This window comes from Phacochoerus africanus, chromosome 11 (genome assembly GCF_016906955.1).
Source record: "Phacochoerus africanus isolate WHEZ1 chromosome 11, ROS_Pafr_v1, whole genome shotgun sequence".
NCBI classification, from domain to species: Eukaryota; Metazoa; Chordata; class Mammalia; order Artiodactyla; family Suidae; genus Phacochoerus; species Phacochoerus africanus.
Window position 1 is genome coordinate 66,579,097 of NC_062554.1, and position 20,458 is coordinate 66,599,554.

General features: G+C 44.6%; 1 protein-coding gene across 3 annotated transcripts; it reads left to right on the plus strand.

Annotated features, from left to right (window-relative positions):
* The first annotated feature begins 7,117 nt into the window (after nucleotides 1–7,117).
* Nucleotides 7,118–18,424, plus strand: DYRK3 (dual specificity tyrosine phosphorylation regulated kinase 3). Of its 3 annotated transcripts, none has more exons than XM_047753004.1 (3): nucleotides 7,118–7,435; nucleotides 9,350–9,461; nucleotides 16,598–18,424. In XM_047753004.1, exons 1-3 carry the CDS (start codon nucleotides 7,359–7,361, stop codon nucleotides 18,170–18,172), a joined length of 1,764 nt encoding a protein of 587 aa, XP_047608960.1. In that variant the 5' UTR covers nucleotides 7,118–7,358; the 3' UTR covers nucleotides 18,173–18,424. The 3 variants fall into 3 exon arrangements, with proteins under 3 accessions (XP_047608960.1, XP_047608962.1, XP_047608961.1); XM_047753006.1 differs by lacking the exon at nucleotides 7,118–7,435 and adding an exon at nucleotides 12,370–12,417 and having other exon boundaries at nucleotides 9,439–9,461; XM_047753005.1 differs by lacking the exons at nucleotides 7,118–7,435; nucleotides 9,350–9,461 and adding an exon at nucleotides 12,424–12,555.
* Nucleotides 18,425–20,458: the final 2,034 nt, after the last annotated feature.

Consider the following 20,458-nt stretch of genomic DNA (forward strand, 5'->3'; position numbering starts at 1 on the left):
ATAACGGGGAATCCACTCTCGTTCCAGGTACTATACAGATAATCTTCAAATGTGTTATTTAAAATATTTTTTGACTGGCAGCGAATGGAAGTCTCTTGGCCAGAGATTGAATCTGAGCCCCAGCTGCTGCAATGCAGGATCCTTTAACCCACGGTGCCAGCCAGGGGGGATCAAAACTGCATCTAAACAGGGACCCAAGCTGCTGCGTTCTGATCCTTAACCCACTGTGCCACAACAGAAACTCCTGGACCCTTTAATGAATGTTTTGTGTTCAGACATTATTTTGGAGGTTTTGTCTCCAAAGTAATTAAAGAAATTCACAGTGCTTATAAAAAAAATTCATGATACATCACAAGATCAAATTATGGCTTGACTTCTCTCTAGCAGTGTGATCTTGGGCCAATGGCTCATCCTTTCTGAAACCCTAATTTTGAACTGATAAAGGAATGAAATGTGAGGGGACTTGGGGAAGGAGTTCATATGTTCTGCATGCAAGAGCCACATGCAAGACAGTAGATCATGGCAGGCAGACTCGGAGAGGGTTCTCCATGGTCGTCATGTCTTTATGTGGTCCCCTCCCACATAAGACCAGGGCTGATTCCTGTAACCATTAGTATATGGTCAAAATGACAGTGTGTGACTTGACTCTTGAGGCTGTCATAAAAAACCCTGTCACTTCTACCTTGGTCTCTCAGATATCTTGCTCTGGGGGAACCACTCATCCATCACCTTGAAAGGACACTCAGGAAGCCTGTAAAAAAGTCCATGTGGAAAGGAACCCACCTCCTGGCATCACCTCCCCAGCCATGAGATTGAGCCACCTTGGAAACATAGCCTCCTGCCCTGGGCAAGTCATCCCACCCCACATATTTTCAAGTCTTCCAACTGAGGCCTCAGCCATCAAGGAGCAGAGACTAGTCATTCCACTATGCCCCATCTCAGTTCCTAAGCCACAGAAATCATGAGATGGTAAATAGTTATTGTTTTAAGCTATTAAGCCTGGGGATGGTTTGTTATGTGGCCCTGGATAGCTAATACAGGAACACAAGCATTTCTCACCCCCGGTGCCTCCACAGATAGCCCATGGGTCCATGTCACTGTGACAGAAGCCATAGCTCTGTGCAGTCCAGCTGCTCTCCCAGGAAATCATCCTCCACTGGCTCTTTTGCTTACAGTGTAAACACTGAAAGCTTAAAAGCCTAAGCCATTGAACTCACAATATTAAAGGGGGACACAGGAAGCAAAGATACACACATCAGGCGCTTGCACTTGCAAAATAAAACCACAGGCAGAGCTGAAGAAGGCGGAGCTCTACCATGCCCAGCTCAGCTCTGCTGTGTGGCCAGGTCTTCTGCACTAGGTGGGTGCCAGCCAAGACCAAGGCACCCAGTCCGAGAAGAGCCACAACCACTTCCCAGCTAGCCTGCCCCTCATGCCCTTGGGAGCCCCCAGCTGCCCCCTACTTCAGCAAGGTGAAGTCTTTCTTTGTGAATATGATGCCCATCTGTCCTTTCCCTTTTCTTGGGGCCGCTCAGACTAGGTATTCAGCTGGGTTTTTAAAACTCTCCTCTTCATTGCCTCCCTCAAACTCATATCCCCAAAGCTAACAGGGTTATGAGTTTGAGGATCCCAGGTGAGTCGGTAGAAACCCTCAGACACTGGTGATTGGGCAAAACAAGATTTGTATAGCTGGGAGTTCCCGTTGTGGTTCAGTGGTTAATGAATCCAACTAGGAACCATGAGGTTGTGGGTTCAATCCCTGGCCTTTCTCAGTGGGTTAAGGATCCGGTGTTGCTGTGAGCTGGGGTGTAGGTCACAGACTCGGCTTGGATCCCACATTGCTGTGGCTCTGGTGTAGGCCAGCGGCCATGGCTCCAATTCGACCCCTAGCCTAGGAACCTCCATATGCCACGGGAGCAGCCCCAGAAAAGGCAAAAAGACAAAAAAAAAAAAAAAAGATTTGTATAGCTGCTCAGAAGTGCAATCTTTTACAGCTCAGAAAGCTACAGCTTTGGGAGTTCCCGTTGTGGTTCAGTGGACTCGAACCCGACTAGTATATATGAGGATGCAGTTTATCCCTGGCCTTGCTCAGTAGGTTAAGGATGCCACAAACTAACACAAGAGAAACTGACACAAGCCCTGTGAAACTAATATAAGAGAAATAAAACACATGCTCACAAAAAGATCTGTACAGTGTTTCTAGGAACTTTATTCATAATAGCTCCAAAGTGGAAAAAACCCAAATGTTCATTGACAGTGGTAAATCCACTCACTGCATTCCTAGACCTTGATAGAAAAGAATAAATTACTTAGATATGCACCCATAAGGGCAAATTTCAAAAGCAACTTGTTAAGAGAAAAGCCAGACACTAAGGAGTACATACTGCATAATTTCACTTTTATGAAGCTCACAAATAAGCAACACTAACCTACGGTGCTTTTCCCTGCATGAGATAATTAACTGGAAAGGGGCAGGAGGGGACTTTCTGGGGTTATAGAAGTAGTCCGTGTCTTGATTGGGGTGTGTGTTTCACAGGCGTACACATTTGTTAACTCATCAAAATATACGTTTAAGAACTGTGCATTTTACTGGGTGAAAAATTTGCTGCAAAAAAATTAGTAAATAGGAGTTCCTGTTGTGGTGCAGTGGTTAATGAATCCAACTAGTATCCATGAGGACAACAGTTTCGATCCCTGGCCTTGCTCATTGGGTTAAGGTTCTGGCATTGCTGTGGCTGTGGTGTAGGCCAGTGGCTACAGCTCTGATTAGACCCCTAGCCTGGGAACCTCCATATGCCATGGGAGCAGCCCTAGAAAAAGGCAAAAAGACAAAAAAAAAAAAGAAATTAGTAAATAAAAATAAATCCAGGAGTTCCCATTGTAGCTCAGCAGGTTAAGGACTCAATATAGTGTCTGTGAGGTTGCAGGTTTGATCCCTGGCTTTGCTCAGTGGGCTAAGGATCTGGCATTGCTGAGACCTGTGGTGTAGGTTGCAGACACAGCTTGGATCCCGCATTGCTGTGGTTCTGGCGTAGGCCAGTGGCTACAGCTCCGATTACACCCCTAGCCTGGGAACCTCCATATGCCTCGGCAGCGGCTCTAGAAAAGGCAAAAAGACAAAAAAAAAAAAAAAAAATCCAGCATTGCTGCAAGCTGCACTGTAGGTCACAGATGTGTCTGGATCAGGAATTGCTGTGGCTGTGGTGTAGGTTAGTAGCTGCAGCTCCAATCTGACCCCTAACCAGGGAACTTCCATATGCCTCGGGTGCAGCCTAAAAAGCAGGAAAAAAAAAAATTTAAAAATTAAAAAAAAAATAAATTTACCCTAAGCTTAGCTAGCCCTGATCATGTACAAAACTCTTTTCTCGGGGTTCCTTTTCCACAAAGCTTGTATAACTTTTCTGTATCCATATTAGCTTTTCCTTATTTAGTTCCCATCCAGAAACAACCAGCTCTAGGAAAAGAAGACTTTCTTTTCCCCTAACAAAATTCAGTTCCATTCCTCACAACTTCTTTTACTGAAAACACAATCCTACTTTGCAACTATATACGAAAATGTTTCCTTTATTATTTCTAGTAGCCTAATTTATTTATTTATGTAGTCTTTTGTCTTTAGGGCCGCACCCATGGCATATGGAGGTTCCCAGGCTAAGGGTTGAATTGGAGCTACAGCTGCCTGCCTAAGGCACAGCCGCAGCAACTCAGGAACTGAGCCACGTCTGCAACCTACACCATGGCTCATGGCAACACCACTGAGCAAGGCCAGGGATCAAACCCGCAACCTCATGGTTCCCAGTCGGATTCATTAACCACTGAGACACAACGGGAACTCCTTAAATTAACATATTTAAGTTAGAACACAAAACCCTTAAAACCTTCCTTTCCGGTGAAGATCATGAAGTAAGCAACTAAGAACTGTCATTCACGTTAGCATTCTGTAGATTGGCAAATATAAATGCCAATAATAACTTCTAAAAATGTGCATTTTATATAAAATATCTCAGTGTGGCACCAAACATTTATTAATTGTTGTAAATGTCTGTAGCTTCTCAGTAAAAGGAGGCCAAAGCTCAGTAACAAATGTCTCTTTCTTTTTTTTTTTTTGATGATTTTTAAAGACCCTGGAATAGTCTTCAAAAAACACTTTTTGGGAGTTCCCGTCGTGGCGCAGGGGTTAACGAATCCGACTAGGAACCATGAGGTTGCAGGTTCGGTCCCTGCCCTTGCTCAGTGGGTTAACGATCCGGCATTGCCGTGAGCTGTGGTGTAGGTTGCAGACGCGGCTCGGATCCCGCGTTGCTGTGTCTCTGGCATAGGCTGGTGGCTACAGCTCCGATTCAACCCCTAGCCTGGAAACCTCCATATGCCGCAGGAGCGGCCCAAGAAATAGCAACAACAACAACAAAGACAAAAGACAAAAAAAAAAACACTTTTTGGTTCATTTGTTAGAGGGTCCTTATTTTGCAGATGTATTAGTACTGGCTTCAAGAAGCAGGCAGGTACCTTATATGGTATTTGGCTAATCCATGATAGGTAAATCTGGCTTTAGCTACATTGAGCGAGACAATAAAGATTGTGAACTACTCTTGAGTGGGACTTGGGAGTGTAAGCAGATAGGGTTGGGAGTCCCCAGAGAAAGAGAACTAGACATGGCTTTTTTGACAGAAAGGAAAGTCATTTTTGACCTAGGACATTTTGTGATCTAAACCTGGCTACAGTGCTTGCCCTTGAATGAGTCTCAGTAATTAATTATCTCAAGGGAAGAAAAGAATGTAGAAACATTGTCTCTGATCAGGCAAGAGAAGTCACAGACTCCCGGCTCTGTTTCAATGGCAAAGACTGGTGCCCTCAACTACCATCAACTGGAGCCTAAGGGATGATGATGTTGACATCTGATGACCCTCCTGACTTAAACCAACTAAAACTTGAACTCTGTCAAGCCCCCAAGCCCTTTCATGAATACGCATATACCCTTAGCTTTAAACTTTTCCAGTCTGACTCTTCTGGGAGATACTGCTTTGGTAAAGATCGGCAGTGTTCTGCTTACTTGCTGTGAGGAATTAATCCTTTCTTCTCTCGCTCTTTTGACTTTTGGCTCAACACCAAGAGTCGAACTCAGTTCTTTGATAAGGGTGTTGGAAAGAGCATAGTCACAGTCTTTAACCAGGCGGTAGCCTTCTGTAGCCCCCTTTGCCTGGCAAAGCAATAAAGTTACCTTTTTCTCCTTTACCCCCTCCCCAAAAAAAGAGCATAAATGATGTAGAAGCTGCTTAGAAGCTGGAGAGCATAGAGGGTAGCAGTTCAGTGGGGGTATAGGAGGCTCCTGCTAGATCCCTCATTGGGCTTTGATCCATCCTCACTGCTATGAAACAGGGGCTCTCTGAAGAAATACTGGAAAGTACTTGGGTCACTAAGGTCAGAGATTCATGAAGCTCCAGCACCCTCACTCAAGTAATCCTTGATCCCTTGACCTTGGGACCAGTAGGCTAAAGACAAAGAAAGGCTCTGTGTTTTCCCACCTCAGGGGCAGGAAGGGGAGCAGGAAGGAATGCTTCAAGTTGGCTTATGTAGATATGTCTTAAGACAGACCTGGAGGAAAAACAGTGATTCAGAATGAAGTAAGGAAACTTGTGGGGGCAAGTCCCATTTGAATGTTTAGGGCAGTAAAATGGTCTGAGGTGTCCACATAAGTACTAAGAACAATGATTATTTAATAGAATTTTGCAATCTTAGAGCTGGAAAGGCCCTCAACCTTTTGTTGCCAAGGAACTCTTCCTTCAAACAAAAGCTTGCACAGGAGTCCAAATACAAATCCATATGAAAGCAGGATTGCTCTAGTTGGGCAAGCGTGGGGGAAGGGCTGGGTGAGGTTTTAAAAAGAGCTTATTGATAAGATTAGAAAAAAAATTAGATATCGGGGAAGAAAACGTTTGAATTTGTAGTTATATCTTAGGGTAAAGAAACACGGATCACAAAGAATAAAGTTTCCCAAAACCGAAACATTCTTAATTTATAAAGCGAAGAGCCTTTGGATTTTAAGGACATTTTTACTTGAAGGTATGAGAACAGGGAGTATGACTTTTAGTCACACGGAAATGAGCCTTGGATGGAAATTTTCAGATTTATGGACAATGCTTTGCCGAGTTGGGACAGTAAGTCCCCAATCCCCACCAGGTGGCGCCCATGTTCAGCATTTTAAGAACATTTCGTTCTCTTGGTCAGGAGGCCTGCCTCGTGCTTTGTAAATGTAGAAAATCCGACTGGATGTCACACTCAAGAAAACAACACTGGTATTCTTTTATTTTAACCTCTTTCTCTTTCATTTCAGATATGGAAATCCGCTTAACATTGGTGCTGCCGAGGTACCTTAACTTTTCAGAAAATGAAGAGGGAAAACTCCCACCCATTCCAAGGAAAAAGGAAGAGATTTCCAGGGGACCTGGTGCAGCAGAAGGGAGCCTGGGAATTTGGAGACAGCTGGCTCAGGCTTCGCCAACTAGATGATCCCGAGGAAGCACGGCTTCTCTGGCCTCGGTTTTCTCATCCGTAAAATGGCTCTTAGAGCCCTACCATGCGTGGGATCCCATTAAAAGGAAGTCAGACAAACCTCAGCTTAAATTCCGGATCCTAGTTAATTTAAATCTATAAAGGAGGGATGCCATCTGGTATGATTTCTGAGGTTAAATTAAAATGTTAGTAGCGCAGGTAGTGTCACAAAATGGGTTATTATTGCTCTCCTTCGTTATCTCATTATTCTCCGGAGGGACAACTCCTCGGTGAGCAAGTCTGAAAAGTTATTTATTTAATCATATTCAAGGCAGGTTTTAGAACGCCTGGCTGCAACCTGCTAAGGGACAGTTGACCGTGAGGGGCGGACCGCACTTCTGTAGCAGAAATCCGGGACTAACTGCTCTTTCACAAACCCGCCTTAGGGCCTGTCTCCCTCCCGCGCCGGAGCCCCCCGGCCTCAACCTGCGGCCAAAGAACCTCCGCTGCCCGGACAGCAGAATCTGCACCTCCGGCCTCCAGGAGCCGGCTGCAGCATCGTACAAGCTCACCTCATGTTCGGGAGAGGCTTCAGCCCCGCCCTTGTGCGTCAACGCGTAGTTGCGCAGAGGCGTTTCCCGGGGCGTGCCGCGGTTGCTAGGCGACCACTCCGCTCCCCCTCCCGCCCTGCTGCTTGTCTTGCTGTTCCCGTCCGGGGCCAGTCCTGAGCAAAGGCGCGTGGAGCTGCAGTGTCTGGACGCGAGTTCCTGGGGAAGCGTCGCGTTCCGGGAGGCAGCCGCCCTAGTGCAGGTGGACTGCCTGCTGGATCCTTCAACCGCCGCCCCTCCCCCCCGGGGGTCCCGAGCTGACGGATGGGAGGCACCGCTCGCGGGCCCGGGCGAAAGGATGCGGGGCAGCCGGGAGCTGGACTCCCGCCCCAGCAGCGGAGGTAACGGCGCCGCGGGGTAACGGGCTGGGGCGCCCCAGTGAGCAGCCGGCTCTGGCAGACGAGATCGGGGGGTGGGGAAGAGCTGGGCTGGAGATTGAGCGAGACCCCCACTCGAGGGATGAGGCGAAGGGGTCTGACCTTCTCCTAGGGATCAGCCCACCCTCTTCCTCTCCATCAGCTCCCCTCCCCCCAGCCCAGCGTGGGAGGGGGCTAGAGCGGAGTTAGGGAAAGGAGAATCCCCACCTTCTCCGGACTATCCCTGAAGCCTAGATTGGGGGTATATGGTAAGGAACTCTTAAGAAGCTAGGACTTTTTATGAGGCATTTTAGCAAAGTGGAGGAGACAGGGAGCAATACTTTTCAAAGTCCTGTTGCATAGAGCAGATTACCAAGGGCTGAACTCTATGGGCTTTGCCGCGAGGGGTGCGGTCTGACTCCGGATGTGCAGGTGAGAGGCTCAGCCGAGGAGGGCTTTCTGCGGATCCTATTTTGAGAGATTCGCCACCTTGCCTTGTGTTTTTACACCACAATGGAGAGTAGGAACCCCCCCCCCCACACACACACACACACTTCATTTGCATGGAGACTTCCTGTGGGTAATTTCCTTTGGCTATTTATAGGAAATCTTGTAGACCTTCAGTCTTTTTCTTTAAATGTGTTCGCCTGTACCATTTTGTTTTGTTCGTGCTGTTGGCAGAGAGTCACATCTAGAATTTTTCGTTCTTGTCAATGAAGCATTTCTCGTTAAAGACAAATAATTCTATCAGAATGTGAGCATGGTTTTTCAAAAGAGAACATTCCAAAAATATTTGTAGTAGATATTTTGTTTGTTTGGTTTTTGTTTTGGGGTGGTTTTTTTTTTTCTCTTGGTATTCCTATAACACATCGATTAAGAAAACACTAGAACTAACTTTAGAGAACAGTTTTTAAAAGAAACTAAAATATTCCAGCATCGTTTCAAAGATTTAAAAAAATTCTTCGCTTGCAGCTAGGTCATTATCATTGTATTTATATCATGTAAAAACGATACAATGAAATGCTGATATGTGTTACTGGGAAATGCACGTTCTTGGTGACAAATGAAATACATTATTCAGGGCCATCTTGGGGATTAAATAAATCCTCTCCATCTTTTGTGTTCCCTTATAGTGGTGGAGACACTGTGTTAAAGAACAGAGAAATGATCCTTGATCATTTGGCATTTAGCTTCCACCAGCCACACAAAATTAAGTGGGTAAAGACGTGAAATTAGTACATTTTGTAATAGAATCCCTTTAGTATTTGCTGTAGAATTCACTGTCTTTTTCTACAAGTTAGATAGATGTTAAGTAGGTAGATGAATGGATAAATAAAAATAAGACAGCTCTAAGAAGACCTTTTATTTCTTGCTTGTAAGACCCAGAGTAAGTGGACTGGAGCTATTCTTCCCTTTACAACATGTGGAAACGGGTTCAGAGAGGAGGGTAGTGTAGCCGGTGCTGGAGCTGAGATTAGAATCCACGTCTCTGACTTGGAAAATGCAGTTCTCTGCCTTGTTTGTTTGTTATGGTTAGCTTTAGGTTTCAGATATAAACTAACCTTCGCTTTTAAGTCATAAGTTAAATGAGATCCTTCTGATAGTCCCTGGTGTTAACAACATTCAGAAGGTAAGACTTATTTTCATTATTTCAAAATACAAAGCTGGAAATGCCGTCCTTTCTATAAGAACAAAACAAAGGAAGAAAAGTTGAGTTTCCTCTCTTCCTCTGCCAAATACCCCAGTGGTTTGTGCTCAGTGCCAAAACACAGTGTGGACACTTGTTTATGTTCATTATTCTTTGTAGCAGATATGAAACAGTGAAATACTGGGTGTTTGGAAATACACATTTATGTCGTTCAGTTACTGACAGATTTTATCCGTAATCCTTTCAACTAGATTGGGGGATGGTGTCTATGATACCTTCATGATGATAGATGAAACCAAATGCCCACCCTGTTCAAATGCACTCTGCAATCCTTCTGAACCGCCTCTACCCAGAAGACTGAATGTAAGTAAATGAAGTCATTCTTTGTGCTCTAATGGCCCTGGAAAAGAGGAAGTACCACTTTAAATGCTCAAAGTACAGTTACATCTCACTGGTAACCCAGACTTTCTCATTTCTATTTGGTTTCTCTTGGCTCTGAAATAATTTCTGTGGCCCAAGTTTAGCTTTTTAGAATGATTTTGATTTGGAACCCAACCTCTTCCTTTCAATCACTGGGGGAAATATATGGCATTGGTGGGGGGAGGAATGCTACCTTTATCTAGACAATTTTTTTCCTTTTTTTTCTAGGGCCGCACACATGTGCAGCATATAGAAGTTCCCAGACTAGGGGTCAAATCGGGGCTGTAGCCACTGGCCTATACCACAGCCACAGGGACACCAGATCCGAGCCACATCTTTGACCTACACCACAGCTCACGGCAGCCCCGGATCCTTAACCCACTGAGCGAGACCAGGGATCAAACCTGCAACCTCATGGATGCTAGTGGGATTTGTTACTGCTGAGCCACTACGGGAACTCTGATGTTGCGTTTTTTAATAGTGATATATACATTATATTACGATGGTTCATTTTAACAAAAGCAAGGAACAAAAAATACCCCTGAACTTAGAGATCTGCAGATCTTTTTTCCCAAGCCCTCACTTAAAAGTACACTTAGGAGAACATTTTATAGATCATAAATAAGGCTTGAACAGTTCAGTTTGGTTTTGATCCATTTAATCATTTTGAAGCTTGCAGACATTTAGCTTTTGACACCATTTTACTCAAGATAATAAAAAAAAAAATTTAATTCTCATTCCCTCAGCCTGCCTAGAGTTATAAGGAGAGCAGGGTTTGGGTGGCTTCCATGGCAGGGAAAAGCTGTCCTGTGACTTTAAAATTTGCTGCATTATCATCTGATGAACAAATGGAATAGTTGAGTAGACTAATTTATCAATATTTCTCCTTCATATACCTAAAATTATATTTTAGAAAACTGCTTTCATTTTTCATATTTCCTTCCAACTTTTTTGTCAATTTTGCTATTAAAATCAACCTTTTCACTACTTTCAAGGCTAATAATATTACAAAACATGGGCTAAATATATTCGGAATGCTGGTTACTCTATTTTTAATCTCCCTTCCAAAGTACAGTAAGTTTCCTTTTCATTTTCTGCAAGCTTATTTCTTTAAAATGTAAAAACCTCTAAGAGTTCCAGAAGCACATACGTACTTCTTGTGTTGACTATCAGGTTTCTTGGTTACTTGCTGACAATTAGCATGTCTCTATAGGAAACTTTTGCTACTGGTTGTCAGGTGACTTCAGGTCCATTTTAACTTTAGTTTAGAGTTGGCCGGTGTCACCTTCTTCTTTAATATACAAACTAAATTGTATATTTCAAGATCAAACTGAGTTTTTCACTGTATGGTATTCAGAATAACACAGTTTGGGAAACATAGGATTTTAGATTCTAACCCAGTGGTGTGTTTGCAAACTTTGCTGAAAAAAAGAGTTTTTGAGCTCTTAGTGACACTTCTAGTTCATTATGCTATGACGCCATCCCAGGACCCTGTTGCTCATTTCACAAAGTCCTTTAGCTTCATTGTTTATGCAAGATACCCTTACATTCTCATTGTAACCTATAAACCATCTGCCCTGAGGCTTTTAGCGGGTTGGCTTTGTGTTCCAGAGATTTAGGGGCAAGAATGAGAGAGTGGGTGGTGGTTTATATCTGGATGAGAAGGAGATTCCTTTTTGGAATCTCTCAACAAGCTCTGGTAAGGCTTGATGAACACAGTTGAAGATTCTGTTCAAAACATCAAGAGCTCTCCAAATTAACAGCGCATGGGAAACATTCTTAAAGAAAACAGGATTAATCTGGCTTTATCTGTCTCTGTGGACATAATTACATAGTTAAAATGTTTGAAGTCGATGTAGACATTGCTCAGTTATTGTGATTATAACCCTAGACTAGAAACACAGTGTTTTCTAACTATTTGCCTTTAACATACATGAAAATTGTAGATTCTCCTAGAACAATAGAAGGAAGATCTTATTTATAGCAAGTCGACTTGATACATATTTGATTCAGGCCAGTATTTGAGTTATTTACAGGAAAGGAAAGAAAGATAAGGCGAGAACCCCTCCCTGTGTAGAAAAATTCCTTACTGGAATTCTGCCAATTCGTTGGAGATTGAAACCTGGACAATCCATAGTGGACCAGACCCAGAGTGCTGTGTTCTGTTCTGGGAGCCACACTTGCAGAGAGAAAGTACAGCCTGTGTTGAAAACATGAGTAGGATATGAAAACATGAGTTGAAAACATGAAAACATGCGTAGCAGCCTGACACAGGCTGTGTGAGGGGAGGATGTGATAAGGGCAACAAGCTAGAGAAAAACGGTGGGGGCAAGACAGCCCCTCTGAGGTATCTAGCTGGCTTTGGCATAAAATTTGCATACTCCTGTATAGATCTAGAGGTCAAAATAAGACTTAGGGAGTTCCCATTGCAGCTCAGCAGGTTAAGAACCCAATTAGAATCCATGAGGATGCGAGTTTGATCTCTGACCTCGCTCAGTGGGTTACAATCTGGCGTTGCCAAGAGCTGCGGTATAGGTCACAGACTCGGCTCAGATCTCAGATCTTCTGTTGCTCTGGCTATGGCTGTGGCTGGCCCCTGTAGCTGCCATTTGACCCTTAGCCTGGGAACCTTTGTGTGCCGCGGGTGCAGCCCTAAAAGACACACACACCAAAAGACTTAATTTGGAGAGAGAGAGAGAGATTTAGGCTCACTTGAAGGAAAAACCATGAGTCAGGAAATCCACATGACATCCTTAATCTTATTGTAATAGTCTATGGAAATTCCGTGTCTGTTACTACATCTGTTGTTATTAGTGTTCTGTACCTGAGACCCTCTCTTTATCACAAACAGAGACGAAGACCTCCAGAGCCAGCGCAGCCCTACATGTAGGCAGAGTAGGTGAGATATCCCAGGGATGGACCCTGGACCACAAATACCTTTCCTACCAGCTTGTCATTGATGACTGCAGTTCCTAGAGAGTCATTCCCTGGGGTTAAGGCATTGATCTTCTGTTCAAGTTCAAATCTCTCTGGAGAGGTAACACATTAAATTGTATAGCAAGTTGGAAGCAGGTTTTTTTAGGTGGGGGAGAAAGTGGGGGAGGTGTTCCCATGCAACCTAAGGGAAGGTGAGTGGTGGGAGCCTTCGTGGAACAGAAGCATATTTAATGCCACACATCTAGTGGAGGACGAGTCTGCAGCTATGGAGGAAGGTGCCAACAGAGACAGAAGAGATGAGCTAAGAAGGGGAAGGGAGGTGTATAGGAGTTTAAGCCTTAATATATTTAGTATTAATATGTTGAATTTTGCCTAATTGTTCTCAGTATTTTTAACATGCTTCCTAGTTTGTAAAGTTCTTTCGCATATAGTGTTTTTTTGTTTGTTTGTTTGTTGCTTTTTTAGGGCCACACCCACGGCATATGAAGGTTCCCAGGCTAGGAGTCTAATCGGAGCTGAGGCTGCCAGCCTACGCCAGAGCCACAGCATCGCCAGATCCGAGCCCACGTCTGTGACCTACACCACAGCTCATGGCAGTGCCGGATCCTTAACCCATTGAGCAAGGCCAGGGATCGAACCCGCAACCTCATGGTTCCTAGTCGGATTCGTTTCCGCTGCACCACAATGGGAACTCCTATATTCTTAGTTATAATTTGATTCACAAAACATCTTGCAAGGAGATATCATTATCCACATTTTACAGATAAAAGAAACCGAGGTTAAGAAACTGGGCTAAAGGTTAAGCCTGTCCTACACCTTTTGATCAGTGTAACTAGGACCCCAATCTAGGCCATTTGACTGTGTCCCCAAGAGTTTAGTAGTCAATGTTTAGATGCATTTACGTTAGGTAGTAAAAACTTGAAGGGAAAACTGGCTGAGATGCATGCAAATGTTTGATTTTGTTATTTAAATCTACCTAGTACCAAATAATTATAATTCCCTAGTTCAGCCAACTCTTATTCTCCTAATAGATTGTAGTGCCTTGAAGCCACTTTTTTTTTTTTTTTAGCACTTTTACAGTCGTGAACAATTAGTGTTCATATGAATGGTAGTTGAAAAGGTATTTAGGTTCTATCTGAGGCCTGTTTTATTTTCTTGAATATTGATAGTTGCCTATTTTGGTATCAGAGATGTCTCCTGGTCTGTATCTTGCCTATTTATTTATTTATTTATGTCTTTTTAGGGCCTCCTGCAGCATATAGAGGTTGCCAGGCTAGGGGTCAAATCAGAGCTGTAGCTGCCAGCCTATGCCAAAGCCACAGCAATGCCAGATCTGAGCTGCTTCTGTGACCTATGCTGCAGCTCCTTAACAAGATGTTTAACCCACTGTGCAGGACCCGAGATTGAACCCACATCCTCGTGAATACTAGTCAGGTTCATTACCCCTGAGCCACAACCCGAACTCCCTTGCCTCTTTATTTAAAAACCCAGTGCCAAAGTATGGGTGCGTTTGTACTGGCTGCTTTACTTACGTGTAAGATAGTGTAGTACCTCATTTTTGTAACTGTAGTACTCTATAAATGTTTAAATTGATTAAATGACCTAAAAGGAGCAGGCAGGAACTAATGTCCTGCTTTTATAACTAAATGAGGGCTGTCTAAAGTATGACAAAGCTTAAATATTTTTTATCCTCGTTTTTTTTGTTATTTTAATCTTTTATATTCTTCTTTATTTAGATGATAGGTCAGGTGTTGTTTTCTTAGGTTATATTAAAATTCTGTTTTTTAGGATTTACCTTCTGGTACAGTGGGTTAAGGATCCAGCGACATCACTGCAGCAGCCCAGGTCACTGCGGTGGTGTGGGTCCAGCCTCTGGCCCAGGAACTTCTGTGTGCTTCGGGCACAGCCAAAATAAATTAAAAAAAATAAAATTCGGAGTTCCCGTCGTGGCGCAGTGGTTAACGAATCCGACTAGGAACCATGAGGTTGCGGGTTCAGTCCCTGCCCTTGCTCAGTGGGTTAACGATCCGGCGTTGCCGTGAGCTGTGGTGTAGGTTGCAGACGCGGCTTGGATCCCGAGTTGCTGTGGCTCTGGCATAGGCCGGTGGCTACAGCTCCGATTCAACCCCTAGCCTGGGAACCTCCATATACCGCGGGAGCGGCCCAAGAAATAGCAACAACAACAACAAAAGACAAAAATAAAATAAAATTCTATCTTTTAAATGTTTGGCCACTTTGAATCATCACCTAATCTGTCCCCTGTTTTAAGAGATTGTAACTGTAGCTCAGAGCTCCTCTGGAATTACATACCCCTGATCATAGAGGCTTTCAATCAGTCAGGTTGGAAGTACAGTTCTTCAGGGTCCATTAAGAAAGGTAGTCAGGAGTTACCATCATGGCGTGGTAGAAAGGAATCCAACTAGGAACCATGAGGTTGTGGGTTCAATCCCTGGCCTTGCTCAGTGGGTTAAGTATCCAGTGTTGCCGTAAGCTGTGGTGTAGGCCGGCAGCTATAGCTCCAATTCGATCCCTAGCCTGGGACCCTCCATATGTTGCGGTTGCAGCCCTAAAAAGCAAAAAAAAAAAGAAAGAAAGAAAGAAAAGAAAAATTGTTGTTCTTTGAAGCATCTCAGAATTCTTTTTTTAAACAAAAGATTTAGCATTTTTTTCATCTTTCCTTCTAGCACCTTCTTATATTTTTCTTAGTAGTTTTTTTAGTGTTTGGCTTTTAGCTTCTCTTTTCCTGCATCTGATTTCAAAGGCTCTCATGTCATTTCAGAGGTATTTAATAAGTAGAGTTTTCTTCCATGGGTTACTATTTACAGAAAAAGATGATGTAGCGTCAAGTAAAAAGAGGAGTATCCCTGCGTCACGTAGGCTCTTATTGAGGGAGAGTAGTTGTGTGACTGTGTCTGTGAGCAAGAGAGAGAGAGAGAGGGGAGGCGGTGCTTTGTCTTGAGAGTTTTACAAGAAACACCCCGGGGGCCCTGTATTTTCACTGTTATTCATCAGACACTTAAAGAATCAGTCTCAGTGATCTCAAGAGTTCTCTCTGGATTAGAATGTTTGTGATTCAATGAACTGAGCTAGAAAGATGCAATAACTTTATTGGGGACCTGGGAGTAGACAATGAGGCTTTGGTTGATTCCAGGCCATGGTTAGCATTCAGCCCTCCTGGAGAGGGACAGGACTCAGAGAACCTAGTGCCAAATTCTGTTTTGGACTGGCCTTCAGAAGACCTGGGTTGATATCCTGCCTCTGTCCCTTAACAGTATTTTATCATTGATGGAATACTTCTATATGCATTATTTTGCTCCTGCTATATGCCCTTAAAATTTGGGAAGAAGCTTGAAATAACAACTAGTAAACATTATAAGGCAGTTTTGTGTGTGTGTGTGTGTGTGTGAGTGTGAGTGTGTGAGTGCCAGATTATGTGCTAGACTTGAAAAGCTAAAGTTAGGATGTGAATGGAGCCATAGTTAGTATGGGCCCAAAGTAGTTCCAAATGAAGAGAGACGACTAGACTTGGGCTTTGAAAGAGTGTAGGATTTGAGTGGTTGGGGTGAAAAGAGTCTCAAGAGGAAGACATACCTAATAGAAGGAACTAGCATGTTTAGGGGATGGTAACAAGACCATCTTGTCTTAAACAAAACAAGGCAGGAGTTCCCATCGTGGCTCAGTGGTTAATGAATGAATCCGACTAGGAACCATGAGGTTGTAGGTTCGATCCCTGGCCTCGCTCAGTGGGTTAAGGATCTGGTGTTGCCATGGGCTGTAGTGTGGGTCGAAGACACAGCTCAGATATGGCGATGCTGTGGATCCGGCAGCTACAGCTCCAATTAGACCCCTAGCCTGGGAACCTCCATATGCCGCAGGAGCGGCCTTAGAAAAGGCAAAAAGACAAAAAAACAAAAACAAAACCCAAAAACAAAGCAAGGCATATACAGAGGGTTAGGATAGCCATAACAGTTGGGGAGTCTGAGGATTAGGGTAACACAAGTTTCTAGAGACTTCTTTTCTTACTTTTGGGTCTTTTAACTACACACCTGGACATGTTTTGTTTTGTTCAGTCGGGGGAGGGTTCTTTCATCCTTCCATTGCTTTTAATGACTTAAACATAGATTCGTTTCTCTTTGCCGTAGATCCCTACTGAGCATTTAACAAGAGATCATACCCAGCGCTTTCTGAATGGAGGTGAGATGAAGGTAGAACAGCTATTTCAAGAATTTGGCAACCGAAGATCCAGTACTTTTCAGTCCAATGGCATCAACGACTCTGAAAAATGTTCTCCTACAGCTTCTCAGGGTCAAAGTTCGGATAGCTTGAATACAGTGAAATCCAGCAGTTCATCGAAAACATCCAAAGTGGTGCCCCTGACTCCAGAACAAGCGCTGAAGCAATATAAACACCACCTGACTGCTTATGAGAAGGTGGAAATCGTCAATTACCCGGAAATTTACTTTGTGGGTCCAAATGCAAAAAAAAGACATGGCGTGGTCGGTGGTCCCAATAACGGGGGGTACGATGATGCAGATGGGGCCTATATCCATGTGCCTCGAGACCACCTAGCTTATCGATATGAGGTGCTCAAAATCATTGGCAAGGGCAGCTTTGGGCAGGTAGCCCGGGTCTATGACCACAAACTTCGCCAGTACGTGGCCCTGAAGATGGTGCGCAATGAAAAGCGCTTTCATCGTCAAGCTGCCGAGGAGATCCGGATTTTGGAGCATCTTAAGAAGCAGGATAAAACGGGCAGCATGAACGTCATTCACATGCTGGAAAGTTTCACATTCCGGAACCACGTTTGCATGGCCTTTGAATTGCTGAGCATAGACCTCTATGAGCTCATTAAAAAAAACAAGTTCCAGGGTTTCAGTATCCAGCTCGTACGCAAGTTTGCCCAGTCCATCTTGCAGTCCCTGGATGCTCTCCACAAAAATAAGATCATTCACTGTGACCTGAAGCCAGAAAACATTCTCCTGAAACACCACGGGCGCAGCGCGACCAAGGTCATTGACTTTGGGTCCAGCTGTTTCGAGTACCAGAAGCTTTACACGTATATCCAGTCTCGGTTCTACAGAGCTCCTGAGATCATCCTGGGAAGCCGCTATAGCACGCCCATTGACATATGGAGTTTTGGCTGTATCTTGGCAGAACTTTTAACAGGGCAGCCTCTCTTCCCTGGAGAGGATGAAGGAGACCAGCTGGCCTGTATGATGGAGCTTCTAGGGATGCCTCCACCAAAGCTCCTGGAGCAGTCCAAACGTGCAAAGTACTTCATTAACTCCAAGGGCCTACCTCGTTACTGTTCTGTGACCACTCAGGCAGATGGGAGGGTTGTGCTTGTCGGGGGTCGTTCTCGGAGGGGTAAGAAGCGGGGCCCCCCAGGCAGCAAAGACTGGGTGACAGCTCTGAAAGGGTGTGATGACTACTTATTTATAGAGTTTCTGAAAAGGTGTCTTCAGTGGGACCCCTCTGCCCGCCTGACCCCAGCTCAAGCATTAAGACACCCTTGGATTAGCAAGTCTGTGCCCAGACCTCTCACCATTGAAAAGGTGTCAGGCAAACGGGTAGTAAATCCTGCACATGCTTTCCAGGGTCTGGGCTCCAAGCTGCCTCCAGTTGTAGGAATAGCCAGTAAGCTTAAAGCTAACTTAATGTCAGAAACCAGCAGTGGTATACCTCTGAGCAGTGTCTTGCCAAAACTGATTAGCTAGCAGACAGTGATGTGCTTGGAGATGTGTATGTGTGTATTTTTAATTACCTTGCCAATCTGAAAATGGGAAAAAAAAGAAAGAAAAAAAAAACCCAAGCCCATTGGTGGATGTGTTTTTGTTAGACTAGATTTCTTTTTTTTAACAAGGCAAAACATTTTTATATGATTGTAAAAGAACTCTTCAAGGGCTAATTACCTAACCAGCTTGTATTGGCCATCCTGGAATATATATTAAATGACTTTTTATAGGTCAGTGCATCTTTTGTTATTATCGTCAGAGGTGTGTCAACTGATGTATTATTCTGATGGTTCAAATCCCTTTCTCAAGGTGGAAGAGATGCCGGAAAGTATATCCTGACCACTCACTTCTAGTCTCCCTCTGCATCTGTTCCAGAGGGTTCACTGGGGACGTGGCTGTATTCTGGGCAAGAGCCAAAGTGAGGTCTCTCCCTAGCAGGTGTTCCAGGGCTCATGCTGGGTGGAAGGGCTCATGGCAGATGTGGGGTGGGGGAGCTCCGGGAAGCTGTGGGTCACATGGAAAAGTTGAGTCACTACCTCTCAGTGGCTCCTGTCTCTTCCCTTCAATTCTGTCACATATGGTGTTTTTATTTTACGTTATTAGTTTCATTGGTTATTATTTTGCTGTTGAGTTGTTTCCTGGGCACTCAAAGCATTTTACTGATATCTCGCCGCTTCACAGAATGCTAAGACTTAATCAGTGAGGGCTGCTAATAAAACTACTTGCTCGGAGTTCCCGTTGTGGCTTAGTGGGTTAAGACCCCGACTGGTATCCATGAGGATGGAGGTTCAGTCCCTGGCCCCACTTAGTGGGTTAAGGATCTGGCATTGCCACAAGCTGTGGTGTAGGTTGCCAAGGCAGCTCACAGCCATTGTTCCTGCGGCTGTGGCATAGGCTGGCAGCTGCAGCTCCATTTCAACCCCTGGTCCAGGAACTTCCCTATGCAACAGGTGTACATATGGGAAAACAAAAAACAAAAAAAAACTACTTGCTAGCTAACTGCCTTACTCAGAAGGGTGGAGACATAACTAACTCGCTGCTCCTGTTTTTATTTTCCCCCTGCCCTGTCTCTGCTTCCTCCCTCCTCTGAAACAAGAGTCCACCCGAACTCTGCCCTGACAGTATGCTCTTGAGAGTAGTCCAGGGCTTTCCACAACACTTATCAGGATGATCCAGTTCCATTTTTATTTTTATTTTTATTTATTTTTTGCCATTTCTAGGGCTGCTTCCACGGCATATGGAGGTTCCCAGGCTAGGGGTCGAATCGGAGCTGTTGGCCACCAGCCACAGCCACAGCCACAGCAACTTGGGATCCGAGTAGCATCTGCAACCTACACCACAGCTCATGGCAACGCCAGATCCTTAACCCACTGATCAAGGCCAGGGATCGAACCCGCAACCTTATGGTTCTTAGTCGGATTTGTTAACCACTAAGCCACGACGGGAACTCCTGGTTCCATGTTTATTAATTTAGTCTCTGCAGATTCCATAAGATGGGAAGGAGGCTGTTTTTGTTGAGCAGCACAGTCACAAGAAGAAAAATGCCATGGGCCTATTACTTAAGGACCTTTTGCCTTATCCAAAAGTGTTTGTGATGGCCCCCTGCACAGGCTGTGAGAACAGGTGCCCAGAGCGTGGCCCCAGCCTCTCAGGTATAAAGACCACAGGGCATGACAGGGTTCAGACTGAGACCTCGGCCTCTGAAAAGAGGCAGGTGACAGTCCTTCTGGGGACTGAGCCACTGGACTATTTAAAACCTCAAATGATTTCTGCTACCCCTGATTTACAGAAGGCAATGGGATATACAACTCCTTTCAGCCCCTCTGATGCCTGCTGAGGCTCTCAGTTCATGGAGACCTTGTGAGAGACTCCTGCATTATCTAGGCAGAGCATATGGGGATGTAGTTTTTCCAGTCATTATCAGTGTGAGAGACCTGCGACCTCAAACGCATCTGGCACACTCTAGATTTCGAGGTTGATGTTGTCCATGAAACACCTCCTAGGTCGTCCAGCACCGGGTGTGACTTGCAGATGTGACTTGGGAGTGAATGGAGCCTGGGGCTGAGGTTGGCATGTGGTCTGCTGATGGACCATGAGATTACTGATCTTGGGCCGGGATATAGACAACCCATGACACTACAAATTCTAGAAAGCTCTGGGAAGGTGAATGGATGTGTTTTTGGCAAAATTTGGCAACTGAGAGGGTGACGCAGAGCAGAGTCATTCAAGTTGGCACACCTGTCTCCTGATGCCCAGTTCAAGTTGGGG